General features: G+C 45.0%; 2 protein-coding genes across 2 annotated transcripts; one reads left to right on the top strand and one right to left on the bottom strand.

The window, feature by feature from the left end:
- Positions 1 to 507: 507 nt before the first annotated feature.
- tmprss9 (transmembrane serine protease 9) lies at positions 508 to 22,245 on the top strand. The gene is made up of 11 exons (XM_039000340.1): positions 508 to 537; positions 639 to 752; positions 866 to 1,031; positions 1,352 to 1,626; positions 1,741 to 1,883; positions 2,390 to 2,651; positions 4,221 to 4,334; positions 18,697 to 18,865; positions 20,546 to 20,811; positions 20,948 to 21,084; positions 21,582 to 22,245. The coding sequence occupies exons 1-11, from the start codon at positions 534 to 536 to the stop codon at positions 21,741 to 21,743; spliced, it is 1,812 nt and encodes a 603-aa protein (XP_038856268.1). The 5' UTR covers positions 508 to 533; the 3' UTR covers positions 21,744 to 22,245.
- Positions 22,231 to 24,145, bottom strand: LOC120053776 (mitochondrial import inner membrane translocase subunit Tim13). Its single transcript, XM_039001020.1, has 3 exons — positions 23,927 to 24,145; positions 23,422 to 23,490; positions 22,231 to 23,245 (listed from the first exon to the last, which is right to left on the bottom strand). Exons 1-3 carry the CDS (start codon positions 24,044 to 24,046, stop codon positions 23,147 to 23,149), a joined length of 288 nt encoding a protein of 95 aa, XP_038856948.1. The 5' UTR covers positions 24,047 to 24,145; the 3' UTR covers positions 22,231 to 23,146.
- Between the last annotated feature and the right edge of the window lie 1,384 nt (positions 24,146 to 25,529).

Below are 25,529 nucleotides of genomic sequence, written 5' to 3'. Positions count from 1 at the left end.
GTATAGTAAACAAGTGTTTTAGAACCTTTTATATTTGTTTACTTTAATTTGATGTTTCCCTTTATTCCAGTAACATCAATGGCAATGTGATGGCCACATATCGACTGGTCTTCAGCGTGTCCAAGGTCCAGCAGTACTCTGATAACTTTATTCAGGACCTTTTAAGGGTAGGACTGAATGCCCTGTTTCATGGGAAGCCCATAGAAGTGCCTGAGTTTGGAGAGATCAACACTATTGTTTTACTGGGTACTATGTCATCTTTTTTTTGTCCGATAGTTATGATGTATGATAGAAAATCCCACTCACACTCAAACACCCTGACTAACATATATCCTGATTGTAGTTACAATGTTTTGACCAAAACAGATCAAGAGATGTTGAAAAAGAGGGGGTATAGATAATGCATAGTTCACAACTATCATTTAAGTGTATAGTTACATATTATGTCATGCTTTCTTCCTCATCCAGTCTTTTATTTTCGTGTTCACTCCCCAGGGGCCAGTGGGAAGTCATTCTATAACATTGGAGACGATATGGGTGAGTGTTTCTATTCTACTCTGATATTGATTGCTCTAGAAAAGTCAAGGCGCCGCAGGTCAGGGTTTTCCGTCTGACCATATGATACTGTCTCTCCTCAGCCAGCTGTCCTGACAACACTTTTACCTGTGACAATGGGGAGTGTGTCACCAAGGTCAACGCCGAGTGTGATTTCATCCCGGACTGTGCCGACGGCTCTGATGAAGCTTACTGCTGTAAGTGCTCTTTAACCTCTATGACTGACAGACAGAGACAGACAGTCAGGACAGAGAGAAACACTAAAACATACAATTTTCACAATATACTAACTGACTGCTGTTGTCCCCAGCCTGTGGGACACGCCCGGCCATGGGCAGTAGAATAGTGGGTGGAGTGGATGCCCGTCCTGGGGAGCTGCCCTGGCAGGTCAGTCTGAGGCTGCATGGCAGACACAACTGTGGAGCCTCCATCATCAACAGCCATTGGCTTGTCACTGCTGCTCACTGCTTCGAGAAGTAGGTTACTACACCATGCACCAGTTTCCACTAGATAGCACAGCCACAAAGTCAAAATTGGATTTAGCGTAAAAATGTGGTCTTAATTTAAGGTTAGGGTAAGGCAGTGTGGTTAAGGTTAGGGTTAAGGCTATGTTCAAAATCTCATTTTAATCAGAGACATTGTAGAAATATGTGGGGATTCTTTGTGGCTGTGGTAACTAGTGACAACCCCTTGCACCTGTCAATAGACTTGCCACACATAGGCTATCAACGTTGAGAAGTGAGGAGTGTCAGTTTGAAGTTGAGTGAATTGACCTCTCTTTTCCAACTCCCTACAGGGACAATGACCCAAAAGAATGGACAGCCCTGGTAGGAGCCAGCCTGGTGAGTGGAGAAGAGTCAGAAGCCATCTCTGTGAACATCAAGTCTGTGTTTGTGTCCCCAGACTACAACCCTATGACCACTGACAACGATGTGACCATGCTGGAGCTAGAGACCCCTCTCACCTTCAGCCCCTACATTCAGCCTGTCTGTCTGCCCTCCTCCTCCCATGTCTTCAGCCCAGGCCGGAACTGTGTGGTGTCAGGCTGGGGGGCTCTCAACCAGCATTCCTGTGAGTTAACTTTGAATTTGTTTTTACAACTACAGCATAACTAAAGTCACACCTTTGCAAGTTACCTTTTGTATTGTGGTGCTCACTGACCCTGCTCTCTGTTGTGCTGTGTAGTTGATACGCCACGATCTCTACAGAAGGCAGTGGTTAATATCATTGATTCAAAGGTCTGCAACAAGTCGTCCGTTTACAGAGGCTCTGTGACCGACAACATGATGTGTGCTGGCTTCCTACAAGGGAAGGTCGACTCCTGTCAGGTGAGAAAGAGAGAGCGATGAGCCTGAAAAGCTATCCGCTTGGAGTCTTTGACATTTTTGTTCCCCTACAGGGTGACTCTATTTAAGTAATAAGGCCAACATATATATATACACCCTGGCTAAGGGCTGTTGTTAAGCACGACACAATGTGGAGTGCCTGGACACAGCCCTTAGCCGTGGTATATTGGCCATATACCACAAACCCCCAAGGTGCCTTATTGCTATTATAAACTGGTTACCAACGTAATTAGAACAGTAAAAACATTTTTTTTACATACCCGTGGTATACTCACGGATTTCAGCCAATTAGCATTCAGGGTTCGACCCACCCAGTTTATAATACTATTATACATACAAAATACATGTCCTTTTTTTCTATTATTGTTGTGTGGAATGTGTACTTAGAGTTCAAATAACACATTGACCCTTAGGGCTGTCCTACAAATAGTGGGCTGGGATTATGGCATGTTGACAAATTCCCTGATTTTATATTAAATCACTATCAGGGTGACTCTGGAGGGCCATTGGTGTGTGAGGAGGCCCCAGGGCGGTTCTTCCTCGCTGGGGTGGTGAGCTGGGGCGTGGGCTGTGCTCAGATCAACAGGCCAGGGGTCTATTCCCGCGTCACCAGGCTACGCAACTGGATCCTCAGCCACACCAACCCTGGCATGGTCCACTACCCTGCCCACACCCCGCCAATGGTGCCAGTTACGACACCAACAGTCAGTCCTATTTCCAAGACAATGGTAGCAGCCCCACTCCTGCATGGTAATTTTGGAAGCAAGGTTATAGAGACATTTTAGGTAGTTGATGTTTGATCATTCGGAAAATTTTCAGACCCCTTGACTTTTAAAACATTTTGTAAGGTTACGAACTTATTCTAAAATTGATTAAATTGTTCTGTTCCCCCTCATCAATTTACACACAATACCCCATAATGACAAAGCAAAAAAAGTTTTAAAGAAATTTTTGCAAAAAAACAACAACAATTTAAATATCAAATTGACATAAGTATTCAGACCCTTTAAACAGTATTTTGTTGATGCATCTTTGGCAGCGATTACAGCCTTGAGTCTTCTTGGGTATGACGCTACAAGCTTGGCACACCTGTATTTGTGGAGTTTCTCCCATTCTTCTCTGCAGATCCTCAAGCTTTGTCAGGTTGGATGGGGAGCGTTGCTGCACAGCTATTATCAGGTCTCTCCAGTGATGTTCGAGCGGGTTCAAGTCCGAGCTCTGGCTGGGCCACTCAAGGACATTCAGAAACTTGTCCCGAAGCCAATCCTGCGTTGTCTTGGCTGTGTGCTTAGGGTTGTTGTCCTGTTGGAAGGTGAACCTTCGCCTCAGTCAGAGGTCCTGAGCGCTCTGGAGCAAGTTTTCATCAAGCATCTCTCTGTACTTTGCTCCGTTCATCATTCCCTTGATCCTGACTAGTCTCCCAGTCCCTTCCGCTGAAAAACATCCCCACAGCATGATGCTGCTATCACCATGCTTCACTGTAGGGATGGTGCCAGATTTCCTCCAGATGTGACGCTTGGCATTCAGGACAAGAGTTCAATCTCCGTTTCATCAGACCAGAAAATCTTGTTTCTCATGATCGGAGAGTCCTTTGGGTGCCTTTTGGCAAAATCCAAGCGGGCTGTCATGTGCCTTTTACTGAGGAGTGGTTTCCGTCTGGCCACTCTACCATGAAGGCCTGATTGGTGGAGTGCTGCAGAGATGGTTGTCCTTCTGGAAGATTCTCCCATGTCTACAGAGGAACCCTGGAGCGCTGTCAGAGTGACCATCGGGTTCTTGGTCACCTCCCTGACCAAGGCCCTTCTCCCCCGATTGCTCAGTTTGGCCAGGTGGCCATCTCTAGGAAGAGATCTTCCCCAGATCTGTGCCTAGACACAATACTGTCTTGGAACACTACGAACAATTCCTTCGACCTCATGGCTTGGTTTTTGCTCTGACGTGCACTGTCAACTGTGGGACCTTGTATAGACAGATGTGTGCCTTTCCAAATCATGTCCAATCATTTGAATTTACCACAGGTGGACTCCAATCAAGTTGTAGAAACATTTCAAGGATGATCAATGGAAACAGGATGAACCTGAGCTCAATTTTGAGTCTCATAGCAAAGGGTCTGAATACTTATGTAAATAAGGTATATTTTTTTATTTTAATAAATGTGCAAAAATATCTAAAAACCAGTTTTCGCTTTGTCATAATGGGGTATTGTGTGTAGATTGATGAGAATTTTAGAATAAGGCTGTAACGTAACAAAATGTGGAAAAAGCGAAGGGGTATGAGTACTTTCCGAATGCACTGTAACTATTTGTGTTTTTTTGGCAGCTGTGAACTGTAGTGAGAACTTCAAGTGCAGGGCTGGGGAGTGTGTCAGCAAAATGAACCCTGAGTGTGATGGTGTCATTGACTGCTCTAACGAGGCTGATGAGAAGAACTGTGGTGAGTTTATCGCTGGCCTGTCTCACAAACGTCTCAGTTGTCAACATACAATGCCTTCAGAAACTATTCACACCCTTTGACTTTTTCCACATTTTGTTGTGTTACAGCCTGAATTTAAAATGGATTAAATTTCAACTTTGGGGCACTGACCTACACACAATACCCGATAATGTCAAAGTGGAATTATGTTTTAAGAAATGTGTACAAATGAATGAAACATGAGTTAAGGAGTAAAAATGTGCATAACAAGTCACATAATAACTTAGTGCACACTCTAATAATAGTGTTTAACATGATTTTGAATGACCCCACACATACAATTTTTTGTCGAGCAGTGAATTTCAAACACAGATCCAACCAAAAATACCAGGGAGGTTTTCTAATGCCTCGCAAAGGGCACCTATTGGATTTCACCATGAGGCCAATGGTGACTTTAAAACAGTTACAAAGTTCAATGGCTGTGATAAGAGAAAACTGAGGATGGATCAACAACATTGCAGTTACTCAACAATACTAACCTAAATGACAGTGAGAGTGAAAAGTAGTAAGCCTGTATAGAATAAAAATATTCCAAACATGCATCACCACTTTTCTGAGTACGGTATATAACCAGCTTCTCAGGCGCTATCTCAGTGTGCTTCATTCTATATTTAGTATCACGTTTCAACGTAAGACCCAGATGCAGACAACATTGAATTAACAACAGTTTAATAATCCAACAGGGGCATGTAAAGACAGTTCAAGGGCTGGCAGGGGTCAATAATCCAGATAGGTGGGGCAAAGGTACAGGACAGCAGGTCGGCTCAGGGTAGGCAGAGGTCAGTAATCCTGATAGGTGGGGCAAAAGTACAGGATGGCAGGCAGGCTCAGGGCAGGCAGAAAAGGTCCAAACTAGAAGACAGGAACAGAGGGAAAACCGCTGGTAGGCGTGACGAAACAAAACAAACTGTCAACAGATAAACAGAGAACACAGGTATAAATACACAGGGGATAATGGGGGAGATGGGCAACACCTGGATGGGGGTGGAGACAATCACAAAGACAGGTGAAACAGATCAGGGTGTGACAGTACCCCCCCACCCCAGGGGCGCCACCTGGCTTCCGTCCTGGGTGCATACCTGGTTGACCGGGGTGTCGGCATTGGAAATCCGCAATGAGGCCCTGGCGGGGAGCCAGCACTTCTCCTCCGGGCCATAACCCTCCCAGTCAACCAGGTACTGGAAACCCCTGCTCCGAGGTCGAACATTCAGGAGACACCTCACTGTGTATGCCGGTTGGCTGTTGATCAGACGAGGGAGAGGGGTGGGCCTGGAAACAGGAGACAAAGGGCTGTGAGACATGGGTTTAACTTGGGACACATGAAACGTGGGGTGTATACGAAGGGTACGGGGCAACAGAAGATGAACAGCAGAGGGGCTAATAATTTTAGAGATGGGAAACGGGCCGATAAACCGGGGGGAGAATTTGCGGAATTCCACCCGAAGGGGCAAATCCCAAGTGGATAGCCATACCTTCTGCCGAGACGATGCCGGGGTCCGATGGCGATCCGCTTGTCGTCGATACCTGGAGATGGTCTTGAGGAGGTCCGACCGGGCTCTCCTCCAGGTACGACGACAGCGGCGGACAAACATCTGAGTAGAAGGTATGCCGACCTCTTCCCTGCCCGGGGAAGAGCGGGGGCTGATACTCCAGGGAACACTCAAATGGCGATAGCCCCGTGGAAGAGCAAGGAAGGGTGTTGCGGTCGTATTCCACCCACACAAGCTGCTGGCTCCAGGTGGTGGGGTTGGCAGAGACCAGGCAGCGCAGTCTTGAGGTCCTGGTTGACTCGCTCCAACTGATCATTGGACTGGGGGTGGAACCCAGAGGACAGGCTGGCCGACGACCCAATGAGGGTGCAGAACGCCTTCCAGAACCGGGATGGGAACTGAGGCCCCCGGTCAGAAACCATGGGCGGTGCATGGATCAGGAAGACGTGCTGCACCATGAGCTGGGCCGTCTCCTTGGCCAAGGGTAGTTTGAGGGGATGAATGAAGTGGGCGGCTTTGGAAAACCGGGCGACCACAGTCAGGATGGCAGTGTTGCCCTTAGACGGGGGGAGACCCGTGATGAAATCCAGGGATATGTGGGACCAGGGACAGTGAGGGACAGGCAGTGGTTGCAGAAGACCAGCCGGAGCTTGCCGAGGAGTCTTGTTCTGACAAACACAGCGACATCCGGAACCATAGTAGGCCACCAAAAGCATTGTCACATGAAGGCCAGGGTCTGACGGGAGCTCGGGTGGCAGGCAAGCCTGGAGGAATGGGCCCACTCCAGGACCACAGAGCGGACAGCGTCAGGCACAACCATCCGGTTATCTGTGCCCCCCCCATGGTTCGGCTAGGACCACTGCGCCTCCCGGACCTGTTTCCCTATACCCCAGCTGAGTGCCGTCACCAGGCATGAGGTGGGAAGGATGGTCTCGGGCTCCGGGGTGGTAATTATGGGGCTATAGCGGCGAGTCAGGGCATCCGGCTTGACGTTCTTGGACCCCGGCCGGTAAGAGAGGGACAAGTTGAACCGGGTAAACAGCAGGGCCCATCTCGCTTGCCTGGAGTTGAGGTGCTTGGCGGTGCAGAGATACTCCAAGTTTTTGTGGTCGTTCCACACAATGAACGGATGTTCCGCCCCTTCCAGCCAGTGCTTCCATTCCTCCAATGCCATCTTCCCCGCGAGAAGCTCCCGATTCCCCACATTGTATTTCCTCTCCGTGGAAATGAGGCGTTGGGAGAGGAAGACACAGGGATGCAGCTTAAGGTCCAGGGCAGAACATTGGGACAGGAAAGCCCCCACTTTGACATCCGAAGCATCGGCCTCCACCACAAACTGACTGAAAGGGTCAGGATGAACCAAGATGGGAGCAGTGGTGAACCGGTGTTTGAGGTCCCGGAACGCCCAGTCAGCGGCAGAGGACCATGTGAACGGAACCTTGGTAGAGGTGAGTGCAGAAACTTGGGGGGGATCCAGGGTGCTGTAACACCATATAAAGTGACGATAGAAGTTGGCAAACCCCAGGAATCGTTGCAGCTGCACACTGGACATAGGCCGAGGCCAATCCACCACCGTTCTCACCTTCCCGGGATCCATCTGGACACTCCCAGCAGAGATGATGTAACCCAGAAAGGGAATGGTGGAGCGATGCAACTCGCACTTCTCCACCTTCACAAACAGCTGATTCTCTAGAAGGTGTTGAAGAACCTGTCGGACATGGAGCACATGTTCTTGGGGGGAGCGGGAGAAAATGAGGATGTCATCAATGTAGACGAAGACGAACCGGTTCAACATGTTGCGAAGAACATCATTTACCAGAGCCTGGAACACAAAAGGGGCATTGGTGAGGCCAAAAGGCATGACCAGATACTCATAGTGGCCGCTGGCCGTGTTGAATGCGGTCTTCCACTCGTCCCCCTCTCATATCCGCACCAGGTGGTAGGCTTTCCATAGATCCAGCTTGGAAAACACAGTGGCACCTGGAGCGGCTCGAAGGCAGAGGAAATGAGTGGTAGCGGGTAACGGTTCTTAACAGTAATGTCATTGAGTACACAGTAGTCAATGCACGGGCGCAGGGTCTTGTCCTTTTTCTCCATGAAGAAGAACCCTGCACCGGTGGGAGCGGAAGAGGGACGGATAAATCCTGCAGCTAGGGAGGCCCCAATCTAGGTCTCTATAGCCTTGGTCTCCGGTCTTCGGGCGTGGTGCTAGGGAGAAGGTAAATCCCGTAGTCATAGGGTCGGTGCGGCGGAAACGAAGTGGCCCGGGCCTTGCTGAACACCTCCCGGAGGTCCTGGTACTCCGAAGGGATGGCGGAGAGGTCCGGGGCACCTTCTGAGCTCCCAGGAAGACGTCCCAGGGCAGGTTGCGCTGACTTCAGACAATGGGCATGGCAGAACGGACTCCAGCCCATGATGGCACCCATAGACCAGTTGATGAGGGGATTGTGTCGCTGGAGACAGGAGAATCCCAAAACCACGGGAATCTGAGGAGACTTGATGAGCAGAAATGGAATAGTCTCGCTGTGATTCCCTGACACTCGTATGTTGATGGGAGTGGTATTATGAGTGACCCGGCCTATAGAGCGACCGTCCAGCGCTCCAACATCCATGGGAATGGAGAGGGGCTGAGTGGGGATGTTCAGCTCGGAAGCCAAAGTAGCATCCAAAAAGCTCTCATCAGCCCCAGGGTCAATGAGGACCCGGAGAGATTTAGACTGGTTTCCCCACAGCAGAATGGCATGAAAAGGGGTGCGAGCAAGCGAAGAAGAAAAGTTCTTCATATGACCCACCAGAGTACTCGCTCCTACCGGTGAGCCTGGTCTTTTCAAAGGACAAGAGGACACAAAATTACCAAGAGTCCCGCAATACAGACAACTATTTGTGTTGATCCGGTATTGCCGTTCCACTGGCGACAGCCCAGCTCTGCCTCGTTGCATATGCTCGGGAAGCGGTGACTCGGAGGTCTTCGGCAACTTTCGGGGGCCAGTTCGTACTATCGCATTTCAAGGTAAGACCCAGATGCAGACAACGTCGAATTAACAACAGTTTAGTAATCCAACAGGGGCAGCCAAAGACAGTTCAAGGGCAGGCAGGGGTCAATAATCCAGATAGGTGGGGCAAAGGTACAGAACAGCAGGCAGGCTCAGGGTAGGCAGAGGTCAGTAATCCAGATAGGTGGGGCAAAGGGACAGAACAGCAGGCAGGCTCAGGGTCAGGGTCAGGGCAGGCAGAAAAGGTCAAAACCGGGAAAACTAGAAAACAGGAACAATCGAGAGACAGGAACAGAGGGAAAACCGCTGGTAGGCTTGATGAAACAAAACGAACTGGCAAAGAACAAACAGAGAACACAGGTATAAATACACAGGGAATAATGGGGGAGATGGGCGACACCTGGAGGGGGGTGGAGACGATCACAAAGACAGGTGAAACTTTTGATATCTCCAGCAGTGATAAGTATACTTTTTGTCTTTATCTGTTGTTGTCTAATACTGTCTTTTTGTGAGCCAGGGCCATCTACTTTAAGTGCTGCCTGCCTTCCCAGTAGCCTACTTGCTGTGTGAACTGCTGACTACTATTAATTTACTGATTATTGTTGACACATCAACCAGAATTAAGGGGCAGGGCAATTTGTGACTGTTGTTGTTTTGGTAATCAGTGGCTTTATTGGGGAGGGAGTGGTTTCTCCTCTCCTAGGCAGTCAGTAATTAGTACCAGGAGGTGTGCTCATCACCTTTGCAAGGCAATTAGCAATACATATTAGTACTTCAGTCTCCCCTGTTTTCTCAGCGGTGGTCTTTTCAGCGTCAGTTTCGTCACAAAACTAAGACCATTGCCGAATCAAAGACGGTTCAGCCGAGTTCTTCTGCAGAGTTATTTGAGGAAGGAAAGAAAGGAAGGCTCCACACCACTCTTTCACTTGAGTATCTTACCTAGTTATTTTCAAATGATCTAATTTTGCTGTTTTGTAGCTTTGGCAACTATGTGTGTGTTCCCAATTCGCTCCTCTTCCTGTAGGCTTTACAGACGCTCCCCACCCCTTGGCTGCAACCTTTCTAATTTAGTGTACCCGGCGCGTACAACCCATGTGGAATTCCTGGTCTCTGGCAGCGTTTAGAACTGCAATCTGCGGTCAAGAACGTTGAGTTCATCTCAGCCTATGCTGCCCTTCAGTCCCTTGACTTTTTGGCCCCGATGAGACATGGATCACCCCAGAGAACACTGCTACTCCAGCTGCTCTGGCTTCATCTGACAATGTTTTCTCTCATAGTCCGAGATTATTTGGTCGTCGCGGTGGTGGCACAGGGCTACTAATTTCTCCTAAGTGGAGATTTTCTATTTTCTGCCTCTCACCTGTCCATCTCCTCATTTGAATTCAATCCTGTCACTGTCACTTGTCCACTAAAGCTTAACATTGTTGTCATCTATCGCCCACCAGGTGCCCTTACAGAGTGCTCTTTGAGGTTCCCTCAATGAGCTTGACACCTTGATAAGCAAATTTCCTGGCGATGGCTCACCGCTCTTAGTACTTCAACCTTCCTGTCTGTCTTCGATTAATTTCTTTCCAACTCTCTCTTTACCCTCCTTGCCTCTTTTGACTTCACCCTTTCCTAGTCTCCTCCCAATCACAAGGCAGGCAATATGCTAAACCTCATCTTTACTAGATGCTGTTCGCCCCCAGGTCTCTGATCACTACTTTATTTGCTTTTCTGTGTCCCTTTCCTCCAATCCTAGTCACTCAGCCCCTACCCAGATGGTAATGTGCAGTCGCAATCTTCGCTCTCTCTCCCACTACTCTCTCCCCTTCTATCCTATCATCTCTCTGTTCTGCTGAATCCTTTCCCCTCCTGTCTCCTGATTCTGCCTCTTCAACCCTACTCTCCTCCCTTTCCGCATCCTATGACTCGCACTATCCCTCTTTCCTCCAGGCCGGCTCAGCCCTCCCTTCCTGCTCCATGGCAGAGTGACTAATTGCGAGCTTACAGAACAGTGAAAATGGAGGAAAACTAAACTTCTGGAGGACCTATCATCCTTCCACTCCCTCACTCAACCTTCTCTTCCTCTGTATCCGCTGCTAAAGCCACGTTATATCACTATAAATGTCAAGCTACTGCCTCTAACCCTAGGAAACTCCTTAATCTTCCACGCCCTCCCCTCCCTCCTCCTCTGTGGACGACTTTGTCAACTACTTTGAAAAGAAGGTTGACGACATCCGCTCCTCATTCACGCAGCCTATTGAGTCCACTGGTCCCACTCACACCGAACTACCCTACGCCTTGACCTCTTTCTCCCCTCTCTCTCCAGATGAAATCCTGCGACTAGTGAGGTCCAGCCGCGCGACAACCTGCCCTCTCAACCCCATCCCCTCCTCCCTTCCCTAGACCATCTCTGGAGACCTCCCTCATAAACTCATCCCTGACCACTGGCTGCGTCCCCTCTGACTTAAAATAGCCTGACTCGCTACCCTCTTCAAGATACCAACACTTGACTCCTCTGACATCAAAAACTACAGACCGGTATCCCTTTATTTGCTTTCCAAAACACTTGAGTATGCTGTCTCTGACCAACTCTCTCGCTATCTCTCTCATAACAATCTTCTTGACCCTAACCAGTCATGCTTCTACTCTTCTCTGTGTCACTGCCAAAGCTAAATGTCTATCCTCTGTTCTCATCCTCCTAGATCTAACCGCTGCCTTCGACACCATGGACCATCAGATCCTCCTCTCCACCCTCTCAGGGCTAGGTGTCTCAGGCTCTGCACACTCTTGGATTGCATCCTACCTGGCAGGCTGCTCCAACCAGGCAGGGTTTCCAGGTCTAGATACAATTCCCAGCCCAATGACCACTCAAAACCTGCCCAAAAGGCCTGAAAACTTTCCACATTTATACAATAAACCCTTTTTCCATAACGTTATCGAGACAATTAAGAAGGAATATCTATGTAACTTGTAACAACGTTAGAAGCAAAATTCGGTTGATCAAAATAATAATTATTGCGAGCTATGACATGACGTAATAAAATAATTTAAATATGTCGCAAGAGAAAAGATAATTTGCCCCGATTAAACTCGCCAGATCATTTTCCATCAATGGATGTCGATTTAACTAATTTGACTGCTATGATTAAGCAATAAGGCACGAGGAGGGTATGGTACTGTATATGACCAATATACCATGGCTGAGGGCTGTTCTTAAGCATGACGTAACGCGGAATGCCTGGATACAGCCATTAGCCGTGGTATATTGGCCATATACCACAAACCCTTATTGTTATTATATACTGGCTACCAACATAGTAAAAAAAAAAAATGGGGTCATACCCATGCTCTATGGTCCGATATACCACGGCTTTCAGCCAGTCAGCAATCAGGGCTCTAACCCGGTTTAAAATGTTAAATAAATCCCTTTTACGCATGTGCATATCTATAGATAAATCTGACAGGAGAGTTCGAGTGATGAAAGTTGGACAGAGGATCTCAAATTCTCTGAGCAAGAAACACTTAAAAAATGAATGTTGGGCTATTTTATGGCAATTGGGCCATTATTATGTGTCAGACGTTAAGACTACAAACCGTTATAAATGGCCCATTTGAGAGATTGACTTGTAATTTCAATAGGCATAGTCCACAGTAGCGGTGCATGGGTAAAATCACCGGGGAAGCCAATCGAGAGAAAAATGTCATATTACAACCTGTGTTGTGATAACTACATTGTTTTCTCTATAACCTGTTAGTTCATATGCCTTGACACCGTGATATATAGGCCTAAGGCCGAGACAATAAGAAGTGGCAGAATAAATTCAACCATACATTTATTTCATTACAAAACCGGAGAGCAACATCTGTCCGGTGAAGTCCACAAAACATATTGGAATTAACAAACAGTTACAGGACCTATAGCAATGTCAAGCAAGGCAATGTTTCCAACATTTTTTGTACGACAAAACAATTATTGATTTAGAACCATGGAGAGTTACCTCAAGTCGCAAAGAAAACTATATCTGTCTCCACTGTTCCAGAACCATTTCAACATCATGTAATCACCTATTCTTAGTCTAATACAGTAACAACTAAAAGATACCAAAAATGATTTAGTCCAATCAACGTAAGCTAAATATGATGTGGTTGTCCATGGTACTGATGTCTCTCTCTCGGTGTGTGTGTGTGTGTGACTCAGCCTACAGTACTAGTAGAGAAACGCCAATGCCCTCCTCCTCTTTCATGTTGCCTAAACGGTCTATGACTCTGTCATACAGTACACGCTTTTAGTTTTTGTTGTCCTAGGCTACCTGGCTTAAGTACTTGCTTGCTAGCCTAACATCATTTTATGGGCAACGATACGCCAGGCCATCTAGTTAACATTAGCATACTACATCTAGCTAGATGTCGAACTCCCACCCTCTCAGGTTAGGGGCCAGTACGGAGAATTAAGTAAAACCACCAGTCCAAATCACTATCTCCATCCATGGCTAATTTAGGAAAGGGACAATTTTAGCTAGCTAGCCACCGGAGGACAACAACACAACGAGATCCAACAATTAAAGTTTTTTTTCTGTCAATAATGATATTTGACTTGTAATGTGATTGGTCTGAAGCCAAATCCAAACTGGCTTCCCTTTACACTTTTTTTTTTGGTGCTCCAGGACCATTCACAGTTGAGCTCGCTCAGTTTAGCTCAACGCTGATTGGCTATTATTTTATGTATATATACTTTAAAAAAAAATCAAAGTAGACCAAATGACTTCCCTTGTATTCAATGCTAATGGTGGCAGCAATGTCACACTCTTTCTGACCAAACATCAACAGATAGATATGCTACACATACTGAGACAGAGGGGCACTGTTCTGTTCCCTCATATGCTTTCTCTGGTGAGATAAGTTCAGCCTCTTGGGAATTGAATGACATTTATGAAAAAGAGAGAGACTAAAGATTCATTATTATTATTAATATTATAATTTTGAGACTAATTCAATCAACATGAATAGGGAGGCGATTTCGAGGTAAGAAGTGCTTGCGTTTCCCAATAGCCAGCTGGAATAGGCTACTGAGGATGGGGTCATAATTTCAATCACTGAATTAAATATTAATAATATGTATATGAACTGAATATGCTTGTCAACAACTGCTAGTGTTTTTATTTTATATATGTTTTACTTGTAGCCTAATCTGTGTACTGTTACGGTCAATGTAATGCGTTCTAACAACTGATCGGCAATTGCGATAGAGCTTTGATAACTTCCGATTGAATTAATTAAACATGGCCATTAATAATTGCATAATAACACAAGGCTACAAATTGGCACAAATTAATTTGCAATGACTCCAGTGATATCGTTAATTCCACATATTTATTTTAGCAAATGTTAGCCTACAGTAGCCTACAATGGTATATACATTAATAGGCTAATTGATGGCGAACAGAGGCAAATGTCAGTTGCATTGAGGACTTTTCCCCATAAAATGAACCAGGCGAGGGATTTCCATAACTTCCATTTCAGATTTCCAATCGCGCAGCCCCCGATACCCAAGAACTGATGAGCATGCGTAAAACACTTCGCTTGATACCGTTTCTTTAAGAGAAGTCGACATTAGAATGGAGCTTAAACCACCTCAGCGTCAAGTTATGTAATGCGCTCTAGTGCCCACAAAGTCGTTTTCCAGTGCTTTGGCTCATTTATTTATTTGATGTGCATCAGTTCTAGCGTGTTAATGTTTTATGGAAGAAGGGTTGGAAAAAAGTAGGCGTCTGCATAATGACAACCTATACTGAACAAAAATACAGTGAACAAAAAAAATATAAAAATGTTAACACAACATGCAACAATTTCAAAGATTTGACTGAGTTACAGTTCAGATGAGGAAATCAGTCAATTGAAATAAATGAATTAGGCCCTAATCTATGGATAAAACATGACTGGGAATACAGATGTGCATCTGTTGGTCACAGATACCTTAAAAGAAATGGGCCTCACAATGGGCCACAGGATCTCTAAAATGCAATTGCGTTCGTTGTTTGTAGCTTATGACTGTCTATAACACCACCGCCACCATGGGGCACTAAGTTCACAACGTTTACATCAGCAAACCGCTCGCCCACACAACGCCATACACGTGGTCTGCGGTTGTGAACCCGGCTGGATGTACTGCCAAATTCTCTAAAACTATGTTGGAGTCTTATGGTAGAGAAATTAACATTACATTTTCTGGCAACAGTTCTGGTGGACATTCCTGCAGTCAGCATGCCAATTGCACGCTCCCTCAAAACTTGAGACATCTGTGGCATTGTGTTGTGTGACAAAGCTGCACATTTTAAAGTGGCCTTTTATTGTCCCTAGCACAAGGTGCACCTGTGTAATGATCATGCTGTTTAATCAGCTCCTTGATATGCCACACCTGTCAGGTAGATGGATTATCTTGGCAAAGGAGAAATGGTCACTAACAAGGATGTAAACAAATATGTGCACAAAATTTGAGAGAAATACACTTTTTGTGCAGATGAAACATTTCTGGCATCTTTTATTTCAGCTCATGAAACATGGAACCAGCACTTTACATGTTGCGTTTATATTTTTGTTCAGTGTACATAGCCTGCCTACAGCTAGTAAAAAGTTGTCATGACATGCGCGAGTGCTGCTCTTGCTCCTCTCAGTCAAGTGGCTCAGCCAATAGTGGACTAAGCTGCCTGCTGCAGTGCTCTCTCAACACACACACCCCTCCAGCCCTTCCCACCACTCACTCACTCAGAAACAGCCTGCCTCACTGCCTGACAGTCAGCAGCAGGTCACAGTGAAATAATTTTTAAAGAGAAATGCCATGGTGGTCGCGGTGTAACTTAATACACTATATATACAAAACTATGTGGACACCCCTTCAAATTAGTGGATTCGGCTATTTCAGCCACACCTTTGCTGACAGGTGTATAAAATCGAGCACACAGCCATGCAATCTCCATAGACAAACATTGGCAGTAGAATGGCCTTACTGAAGAGCGCAGTGACTTTCAATGTGGCACCGTCATAGGATGCCACCTTTCCAACAAGTCAGTGCGTCAGGTCAACTGTAAGTGCAGTTATTGTGAAGTGGCAACATCTAAGAGCAACAACGGCTCAGCCGTGAAGTGGTAAGACACACAATCTCACAAAATGGGACTGCCAAGTGTTGTAGCGCGTAATAATTGTCTCTCCTCACTTGCAACTCTCACTACCGAGTTCCAAACTGCCTCTGGAAGCAGCCTCAGCACAGTAAATGTTTGTCGGGAGCTTCTTGAAATGGGTTGTCATGGCTGAGCAGCCGCACACAAGCCTAAGTTCACCATGCGCAATGCCAAGCATTGGCTGGAGTGGTGTAAAGCGCGCCGCCATTGGACTCTGGAGCAGTGGAAACACGTTCTCTGGAGTGATGAATCACACTTCACCATCTGGCAGTCCGACGGACGAATCTGGGTTTGGCGGATGCCAGGAGAACACTACCTGCCCGAATGCATAGTGTCAACTGTAAAGTTTGGTGGAGGAGGAATAATGATCTGGGGCTGTTTTTCATGGTTCGGGCTAGGCCCCTTAGTTTCATTGAAGGGGAATCTTAACGCTACAGCATACAATGATATTCTAGATGATTCTGTGCTTCCAACCTTGTGGCAACAGTTTGGGGAGGCCCTTACCTGTTTCAGCATGACAATGCCTCCGTGCACAAAGTGAGGTCTATACAGAAATGGTTTGTCGAGATCGGTGTGGAAGAGCTTGACTGGCCTGCACAGAACCCTGACCTCAACTCCATCGAACACTTTTGGGATGAATTGGAATGCCGACTGCGAGCCAGGCCTAATCGCCCAACATCAGTGACCAACCTCACTAATGCTCTTGTGGCTGAATGGAAGCAAGTCCCGCAGCAATGCTCCAACATCTAGTCGAAAGCCTTCCCAGAAGAGTGGAGGCTGTTATAGCAGTAAATGGGGGACCAACTCCATATTAATGCCCATGATTTTGGAATGAGATGTTCGATGAGCAGGTGTCCACATACTTTTGGTCATGTAGTGTATTTCATTTTGGATGTCGGCCCACCACCTCAACCTCAACTAGGCGGAACTGCTCTTCCTCTCGGGGAAGGCCTACCCACTCAAAGACCTCTCCAGCATGGTTGACAACTCCCCGGTGTCCCCCTCCCAGAGTGCAAAGATCCTTGACGTGAACCTAGACAACACCCTGTCGTTCTCTGCAAACATCAAAGCAGTGACTCGCCCCTGCAGGTTCATGCTCTACAACATCCATGGAGTATGACCCTACCACACACAGGAAGCGGCGCAGGTCCTAATCCAGGCACTTGTCATCGCCTGTCTGGACTACTGCAACTCGCTGTTGGCTGGGTTCTCACTTGTGCCATCAAACCCCTGCTACTTATCGAGAATGCTGCAGCACGACTGTTGTTCAACCTTCCCAAGTTCTCCCTCGTCTCACCACTCCTCTGCCCACTCCACTGTCTTCCAGCCGAAACTTGCATCCACTACAAGACCATGGTACTTGCATCCACTACAAGACCATGGTACTTGCCTACGAAGCAACAAGACAAACTGCCCCTCCTTACCTTCAGGCTATGCTCAAACCCTACACTCCAACCTGAGCACTCTATTCTGCCACCTCTGGTCTCTTGGCCCTCCCACCCCTACAGCTTTCCCCTGAAGCTAAGACACCAGAGTTCCTACCCATCTTCCGAAAAATTTCTGAAACCTACCGCTTCAAAGAGTATCTTAAATAATCCCACAGCACCCCCCCCCCCCCTCACCTGACACCTTCCTTAGCTCTGACTTTGCTGATACTGTAGCTACTTATGAGTTAAAAATGTTGTACTTTCTATGTCTGATATGTGGTTGTCTCACCTAGCTATCTTAAGAAGAATGCACTAACTCTAAGTCACTCTGGATAAGAGCATCTGCTAAATGACTAAAATGTAAATAACGGACTAAAGTAAAACTGCAGAAATTGTGGCAAATAAATTAACTTCATGTCCTGAATACAAAGCGTTATGCTTGAGGCAAATCCAACACAACACATCATTGAGTACCACTCTTCATATTTTCAAGCATATTGTTGGCTTCATCATGTTATGGGTATACTTGTCATCGGCAAGGACTAGGGAGTTTTTTAGGATAAAAAGAAATGGAATAGAGCTAAGCACAGGCAAAATCTAGACGAAAACCTGGCTCAGTCTGCTTTCCAACAGACACTGGGAGACAAATTCACCTTTCAGCAGGACAATAACCTGAAACACAACGCCAAATATACGCTGGAGTCGCTTACCAAGACGACATTGAATGCTCCTGAGTGGCCTAGTTACAGTTTTGACTTAAATCAGCTTGAAAATCTATGACAAGACTTGAAAATGGCTGTCTAGCAATAATCAACAACCAACTTGACAGAGCTTGAAGAATTTTTTGAAGAATAATGTGCAAATATTGTACAATCCAGGTGTGCAAAGCTCTTAGACTTACAGCTGTAATTGCTGCCAAAGGTGATTCTAACATATATTGACTCAGGGGTGTGAATACTTATGTAAATGAGATATTTCTGTATTTAATGTTCAATAAATTTGCAAAAATTTCAAAAAACATGTTTTCACTTTGTCTTTATGGGGTATTGTGTGTAGATGGGTGAGGAAAAAAAAAATATTTAATCAACTTTGAATTCAGGCTGTAACAACAAAATGTGGAATAAGTCAAGGGTATACTCTCTGAAGGCACTGTATGTAGCAGATGTAGATGGACCCAATTTTACAATCCCTCTTCAAAACATTGATGACTTTTAAAGTTCTAAGTTGCCATCCTGTACTCTCTCTCTCCTTAGACTGTGGCATGCGTCCGGCAGTGGGCTCCCAGAGGATTGTGGGTGGCTTGACTGCACGGAGGGGGGAGTGGCCATGGATTGGCAGCCTACAGTATCAACGCTTACACCGCTGTGGAGCCACTCTCATACACTCTAAGTGGCTCCTGACTGCTGCCCACTGCTTCAAAGGGTACAGAATACATCACTGTCTGTCAGGGCCTAACATGTATTGTAGACCATTCACATTGTCACATACTGTAGAAGAGTGATTCCTCATGGAACCCAGACTCAAAAAGACTATGATTTGGGGGATTTTCATTAAATGTAATCCAAGGATTAGTCCTTTGGAGGAAAGATTGTTGACATACATTTGACATTTGTATCTAAACGCATAATATAGAAATTATTTATCAAAGTTGGCATATTTATGACATTTTGGCCTTACCCAGGCCTCCATTAAGACTCCCTAATGTTTAATCTGTAGATGCTACAAAGCAAACATTGGTGTCATATGAAGCTTTACCACTTGCTCTGTAATATGAGTAGTATTTAGATTTCCAAAACTGTTTTTTCTTTACATTAATTTATGAATATTGACAAATATAAACATACATTTTTCTATACATTGTTGAACATAATATACTCTACGTGCATATCAAAGTTCCAGAGCGGGATCTCTGCTAGTTTTAAAGTTATGGCCTATTTTAGTATATAGAGAAATTGGCATCGTCGGCCATGTATCCAATCACAGCACTTTCTTTTACTTTATCCATTGCACATCCAGCAAATCACCAGCAGAGGGTGAACATTTTGAATCCATTTTCACATTCACTCTTTTGGTAACACTTACAAATTTGATCATAACTCTAAAAGTAGCAGGGATCCCACTTTTTAAATTGTGATATGCCCGTAGAGCAGGGTTCCCCAACTGGCAGCCCATGGACCGAATTTTGCCCCCTAGTGTCCTAAGCAAGAACATTTTTTATTTTTTCCATTGTTGGACATAAAATACTAAAAACACCAGGAAATCAACTCCAATTTATTTTAATTTTGGAAATCTGTTCCCAAGTATTCCCACGCATAATAGAGAGACGTGATCGTATACAAATGTAAGCATGGTTTGAAATGATTGTTTTAGTCAAATATTATATCTGTTTGGGATTCTTGCAGTCAATTTGCAGTCTACAAATGATTTGTAATTATGTTTCCAGGCCCCCGACCATCCGCTCAAGAAAAAAAAATCTGAATCTAGTTCATTGACTTCTTTCGAAGAGTATATTACTTTCAACAATGTAAAAAATTGCCAAATAAATTGTCTTTTCAATATTCAGCTTTATATTTTTCAATATTCATAAATTAATGTTTAAAAAAGTTATTGAAATCAAAATACTACTCATATTACAGAGCAAGCACGTGACACCCATGTTTGCTTTGTAGCACCTACAAATGAAACACTAATGAGTCTGGGTAAGACATGAGTAAGGCTAAAATGTCATAAATATATAAACTTTTATAAATTATTTCTCAATTGTTCTAGATACAAATGTCAAATATGAGTCAACAATCCTTCGTCTAAAGTACTATTCTATGGATTACATTTCATGATAGTCCTCAAAGTCATGGATTTTTTTGTCTGGGTTTCATGAGGAATCATTCATAAATTGTTTACTTACACAGGGAGGGACATAAGATTCCCCATAACATATCCTTTCATTTTTAAGAATAGGGTAAAGGTGTGCATGTCTGTCTCCAGTGCATCTCATAACTAACTGTATATAGAACATTCACTTCTACACATACTCCAAAATCAATTTCCTGCCTAAACGGCCAGTTAAATCATCAGCTCATTGTCCTCATCTCATCACCGTAGTAACTCCAACCCTGTCGCCTGGTCAGTGAGTCTGGGTTCAGTGCTGAGGTCCGGGGTGGGAGCTCTGGTTATCCCCATCCAGAGGATCATACTGCACCCGGGCTTCAACAGCACCAACATGGACCATGATGTGGCCCTGCTGGAGATGGCTGTCCCAGCACCCAGGTCCTACACAATCCAGTTGGTTTGCCTCCCCTCTCCTGTACACAGCTTTCTGAAGAACACTGAGTGCTACATCACTGGCTGGGGCTCCATGAGGGAGGGAGGTGAGAGTAATATCAGATATCAAGACATTCTGTTGTGATAAAATGTTTCATATGTTCAAATAAGTGATGTGTGTATAAATCTTGAAATGTCATTATTTGACTATGTGACTCATGTTAACATTTGTCTCACCCACAGGTTCTCTGACCAACCTGCTCCAGAAAGCTGATGTGAACATCATCGAGCAGTCAGACTGCCAGCAGGCATACGGCAACAGCCTCACCCCAAGCATGATGTGTGCCGGCTACATGGAGGGGGGCAAAGACACATGCCTGGTAAGAGCTCAAATTACATGAAGTGCAGTGCACACTATCTCCAAGTTGGATGCAACTGAAGTCTTTCAAAACATTTAAACTCAAGATTTATCTTTTAAAGTTAACTTTGAGTGGTTGTTTATTCTAAGAAACTGCTGCACTTAAGTGATGCTTAACTTTACATTTTTTCTCCTTAAAACTGCAAACGGCAGTCAGCCTCTTCTCTTAAGCTGCTTATGTAACCAAGTCAGCCGATTTGCATTCCTGGGTCCAGGCATCCAGCGTCTAGCTAGCCAAATGGCACTCTACTCAGCAAAATAACTAAAATAATGCCACACGCAGTCAGTTCTCAAAAGTACATTTATGGTGACAAACATCTAAATCAGGTGACTTATTTTTGTTCTTATGCTCTAAAGCCATCTTCCCAGGACCAATGCACATTTTGGATGTACTTATTGCCTTGTATTTTCAATTCTCTAACAAAGTTGTCAACCGAGATCTCCGTTTCTGAAACGCAGGGAGATTCTGGTGGCCCCTTGACATGTCGTGAATTCTCTGGCCAGTGGTTTGTTGCCGGGGTAACTAGCTGGGGACATGGCTGCGGACGGACTGCTTTCCCAGGAGTCTATATGCGGGTCACTGCCATCAGGGAATGGATATCCAACTATCTGCACTTCTGAGGCTATGGAAGAGAGAAGGAATTGAGACTGACAGAGACATCATACAATACTTGAGGACACAAAATGGGTTTTCTACATTGCAGCCACCACTGGCATTTGTGTGTTACTGGTCAAGGAAGATACGCCACCAGTAAACTGCCTGGAGAGTCCAGCTGAAAGTTTAATCTTGGACAATAATGTGGATAACTGGTCCATGGACATTTTACTACAACATACATTATTAAATGGGGAAGTGTATTTATTTTAGTCTTTGTGGGTCCAAAAATATATTTCATTTTATTGGCATTTACCCAACTGTCATTTGTCTTATTTAGCCAATCACCATTTTAATGCAAGTTCAATAGACCAACCAAAACATTTGACAATTATGTGCACAGCTATAGCAGATTCTTGTCAGGAAGTCTTGCATGAAAGCATCTTTACGTGGCTAAATCTACATAGCTTCTAGAAGCTGTTCAGGCACTACATGAAATATGAGCCACACTGGTTCCTCAAGCAACAGAACATTTATTCATTTTCAAAAGACAAAAACAGCAATTTGACAAATTTAATCTGGATTTATTTACTTCTGACAAGTGAAAAAGGCCATTCCAGTCAGTCACAAACACCTCAGTTCTCTGAGCACCACCCACCGTTCAGCATTCACAGGCCATTTCTTTTTACTTCTCTACACAAGTCAAAGGGCTGAATGAAGTGGAGCTGTTCCCAGAAATCTGACAAACCAAGCACACAAAGCCAGCTGGGTTCAACACAGTCTGCACCACAGCAGACCTTGTTAAAACAGACCCACTACTGTGGTGGGCAGATAGAGTGACAACTGGAACGAAAGTCTTGACAATACTGTTTTGTTCTCAACACGTATTCTGATATAGGATTCTTTGGCTTGGCCGGGTTCACAGTTATGAAAACAAAAACTTGTTCCTCAATTCTTCCCCATGAGAGAAACTAGGTTTACAGAGGAAAGTGGTGGTAAAATAAACCTTACCTAACCTCTTCAGGGAACTGTTTCACCCACACAAACACATAGCCACAGCCTGTGACAAACTGAAGAATGGGTACCTGGCACTGAATTTAACAGGACAGTTACAGAGAGTAGACTAGTTTAGAGAATGATTGAAAAGTGACATTATAATTACAGAAAATCTTTAATGAAAATGAATTCATGACTCTTGTAATAAAAATAAACATATAAGATATCCATTTGTTAAACTATCCTTTAGTGAAAGGAGAATGTCCACAAGTATTATGGCTGCTTTTCACAAGATCTGGAAACCAAACCGGTCCATGAGGTGTTGTCACAGAAGTTTGTGTGTCATCGTGCCAGCCTCAGCCACTACCATTAACACCTTCCCTGGCATATGTTTTGGCTTTGCTAAGGTGTGGCTGGCAGAGTAGGTTAATGTTCATATACGAGCCCTTTCCCTCTGTAGTCTGGAATTGTAGGCACGGGACACAGTATTCCATGCATCCATATATCGATCCATGCACATAGCGATGCATTTCTGCAATAAACAAAAATATCAGTCAGCATTACCACTGCATAATATTTTAATTTTATGATGTCCAACATACCAGATGTCTCAAATGACAATTCACTGACTCAAGTTAGGGGTCACAAATCAACCACTTCCCATCCATATCCCGTTATTATAATCTGCAAATAAATACACTGGCATACCTGTTCAGAGTTATCCAACGTGCCTCCTGGTTTGCCTATGCATTTCTTGAAGCATTTATCTGTCATCCTCTACAACAAAGGAGAAAGATAAGATTTAACCCACCATCACTCACCTCAGGCTCCACGACCTGACAGGCAATTTAACTAACGTTACATTGAGAGCAGTCCTGGCCTACAGACCAAATATGCCGTTTGTAGTTAACTATATGCATGTAATAAAATATTTACATGGCTTTCTAACAAACAGCATGCATTCATTCATTCATTCGACAGGCTAAGGTAGCTAGTTAGCTAACTAACGTTAGCCAGCTTGTAGCTATAAGGCCTATTGTATTCGTAGCTTACTAACTAGTTGTATGGTGGTAGTAACTTATTGCTTTCACATTAGCTTTTTCAACTTACTACTCAACAATTAGTTAACCAGTCAGCTAGCGGTCCGGTGTCTAACTTTACCTGTATACAATGAATGTAGTTGACTACCTAGTTAGCTAGTATAGCAAATTACCTGCAAGAGCTCTTGCGCATTAGCCACCGCAATCTGGACCTTCACTTGCTCCATGATTGTCCCGGTGTCCATTTTACCGGACCCAGCACCTGATGAAAAGTCGGAACCAAATCCGTCCATAACGAATTGTGATAGCTAATATTAACTTTAAGAAATTAAACTGTAGCTACCTAACTACACGTGTAGCTCTTGCAACCACTTCGACAAGTTGCCCTTGAAACAAAATAATTCGATCACGTGACTTCCTGTAATTGTGATTCCAACATGGGAGATGTAGTTTTCAGTTTCCTAGCCAGTTCAGTTCACTAAGGGTCTGTTTCACAGACAGGGCTTAGATTAAGCCAGGAGCAGGAGTAGCACTTAATGTGTACAGTCGTGGCCAAATTTGAGAATGACACAAATATGAATTTTTACAAAGTCTGCTGCCTCAGTGTCTTAAGATATTTTTGTCAGATGTTACTATGGAATACTGAAGTATAATTACAAGCATTTCATAAGTGTCAAATGCTTTTATTGACAATTACATGAAGTTGATGCAAAGAGTCAATATTTGCAGTGTTGATCCTTCTTTTTCAAGACCTCTGCAATCCACCCTGGCATGCTGTCAATTAACTTCTGGGCCACATCCTGACCGATGGCAGCCCATTCTTGCATAATCAATGCTTGTAGTTTGTCAGAATTTGTGGGTTTTTGTTTGTCCACCCGCCTCTTGAGGATTTACCACAAATTCTCAATGGGATTAAGGTCTGGGGAGTTTCCTGGCCATGGACCCAAAATATTGATGTTTTGTTCCCCAAGCCACTTATCAATTTTGCCTTATGGCAAGGTGCTCCATCATGCTGGAAAAGGCATTGTTCGTCACCAAACTGTTCCTGGATGGTTGGGAGAAGTTGCTCTCGGAGGTTGTGTTGGTACCATTCTTTATTCATGGCTGTGTTCTTAGGCAAAATTGTGAGTGAGCCCACTTCCTTGGCTGAGAAACAACCCCACACATGAATGGTCTCAGGATGCTTTACTGTTGACATGACACAGGACTGATGGTAGCGCTCACCTTGTCTTCTCCGGACAAGCTTTTTTCCGGATGCCCCAAACAATCGGAAAGGGGATTCAGAGAAAATGACTTTACCCCAGTGTAACAGTATAACTTTAGTACGTCCCCTCGCCCCGACACGGGCGCGAACCAGGGACCTTCTGCACACATCAACAACAGTCACCCACGAAGCGTCGTTACCCATCGCTCCACAAAAGCCGCGGCTCTTGCAGAGCAAGGGGCAACACTACATCTAGGTTTCAGAGCAAGTGACGTAACTGATTGAAACGCTACTAGCGCGTACCCGCTAACTAGCTAGCCATTTCACATCCGTTACACCAGTCCTAAGCAGTCTTTTGCAGAATATCAGTCTGTCCCTGATGTTTTTCCTGGAGAGAAGTGGCTTCTTTGCGGCCCTTAACACCAGGCTATCCTCCAAAAGTCTTCGCCTCACTGTGCGTGCAGATACACTCACACCTGCCTGCTGCCATTCCTGAGCAAGCTCTGTACTGGTGGTGCCCCGATCCCACAGCTGAATCAACTTTAGGAGACGGTCCTGGCACTTGCTGGACT

The sequence above is a fragment of the Salvelinus namaycush genome, chromosome 9 (assembly GCF_016432855.1).
Source record: "Salvelinus namaycush isolate Seneca chromosome 9, SaNama_1.0, whole genome shotgun sequence".
Classification (NCBI taxonomy): Eukaryota; Metazoa; Chordata; class Actinopteri; order Salmoniformes; family Salmonidae; genus Salvelinus; species Salvelinus namaycush.
Note: the sequence above shows the minus strand (reverse complement) of the source record. Positions and strands in the feature narration are given on the sequence as shown.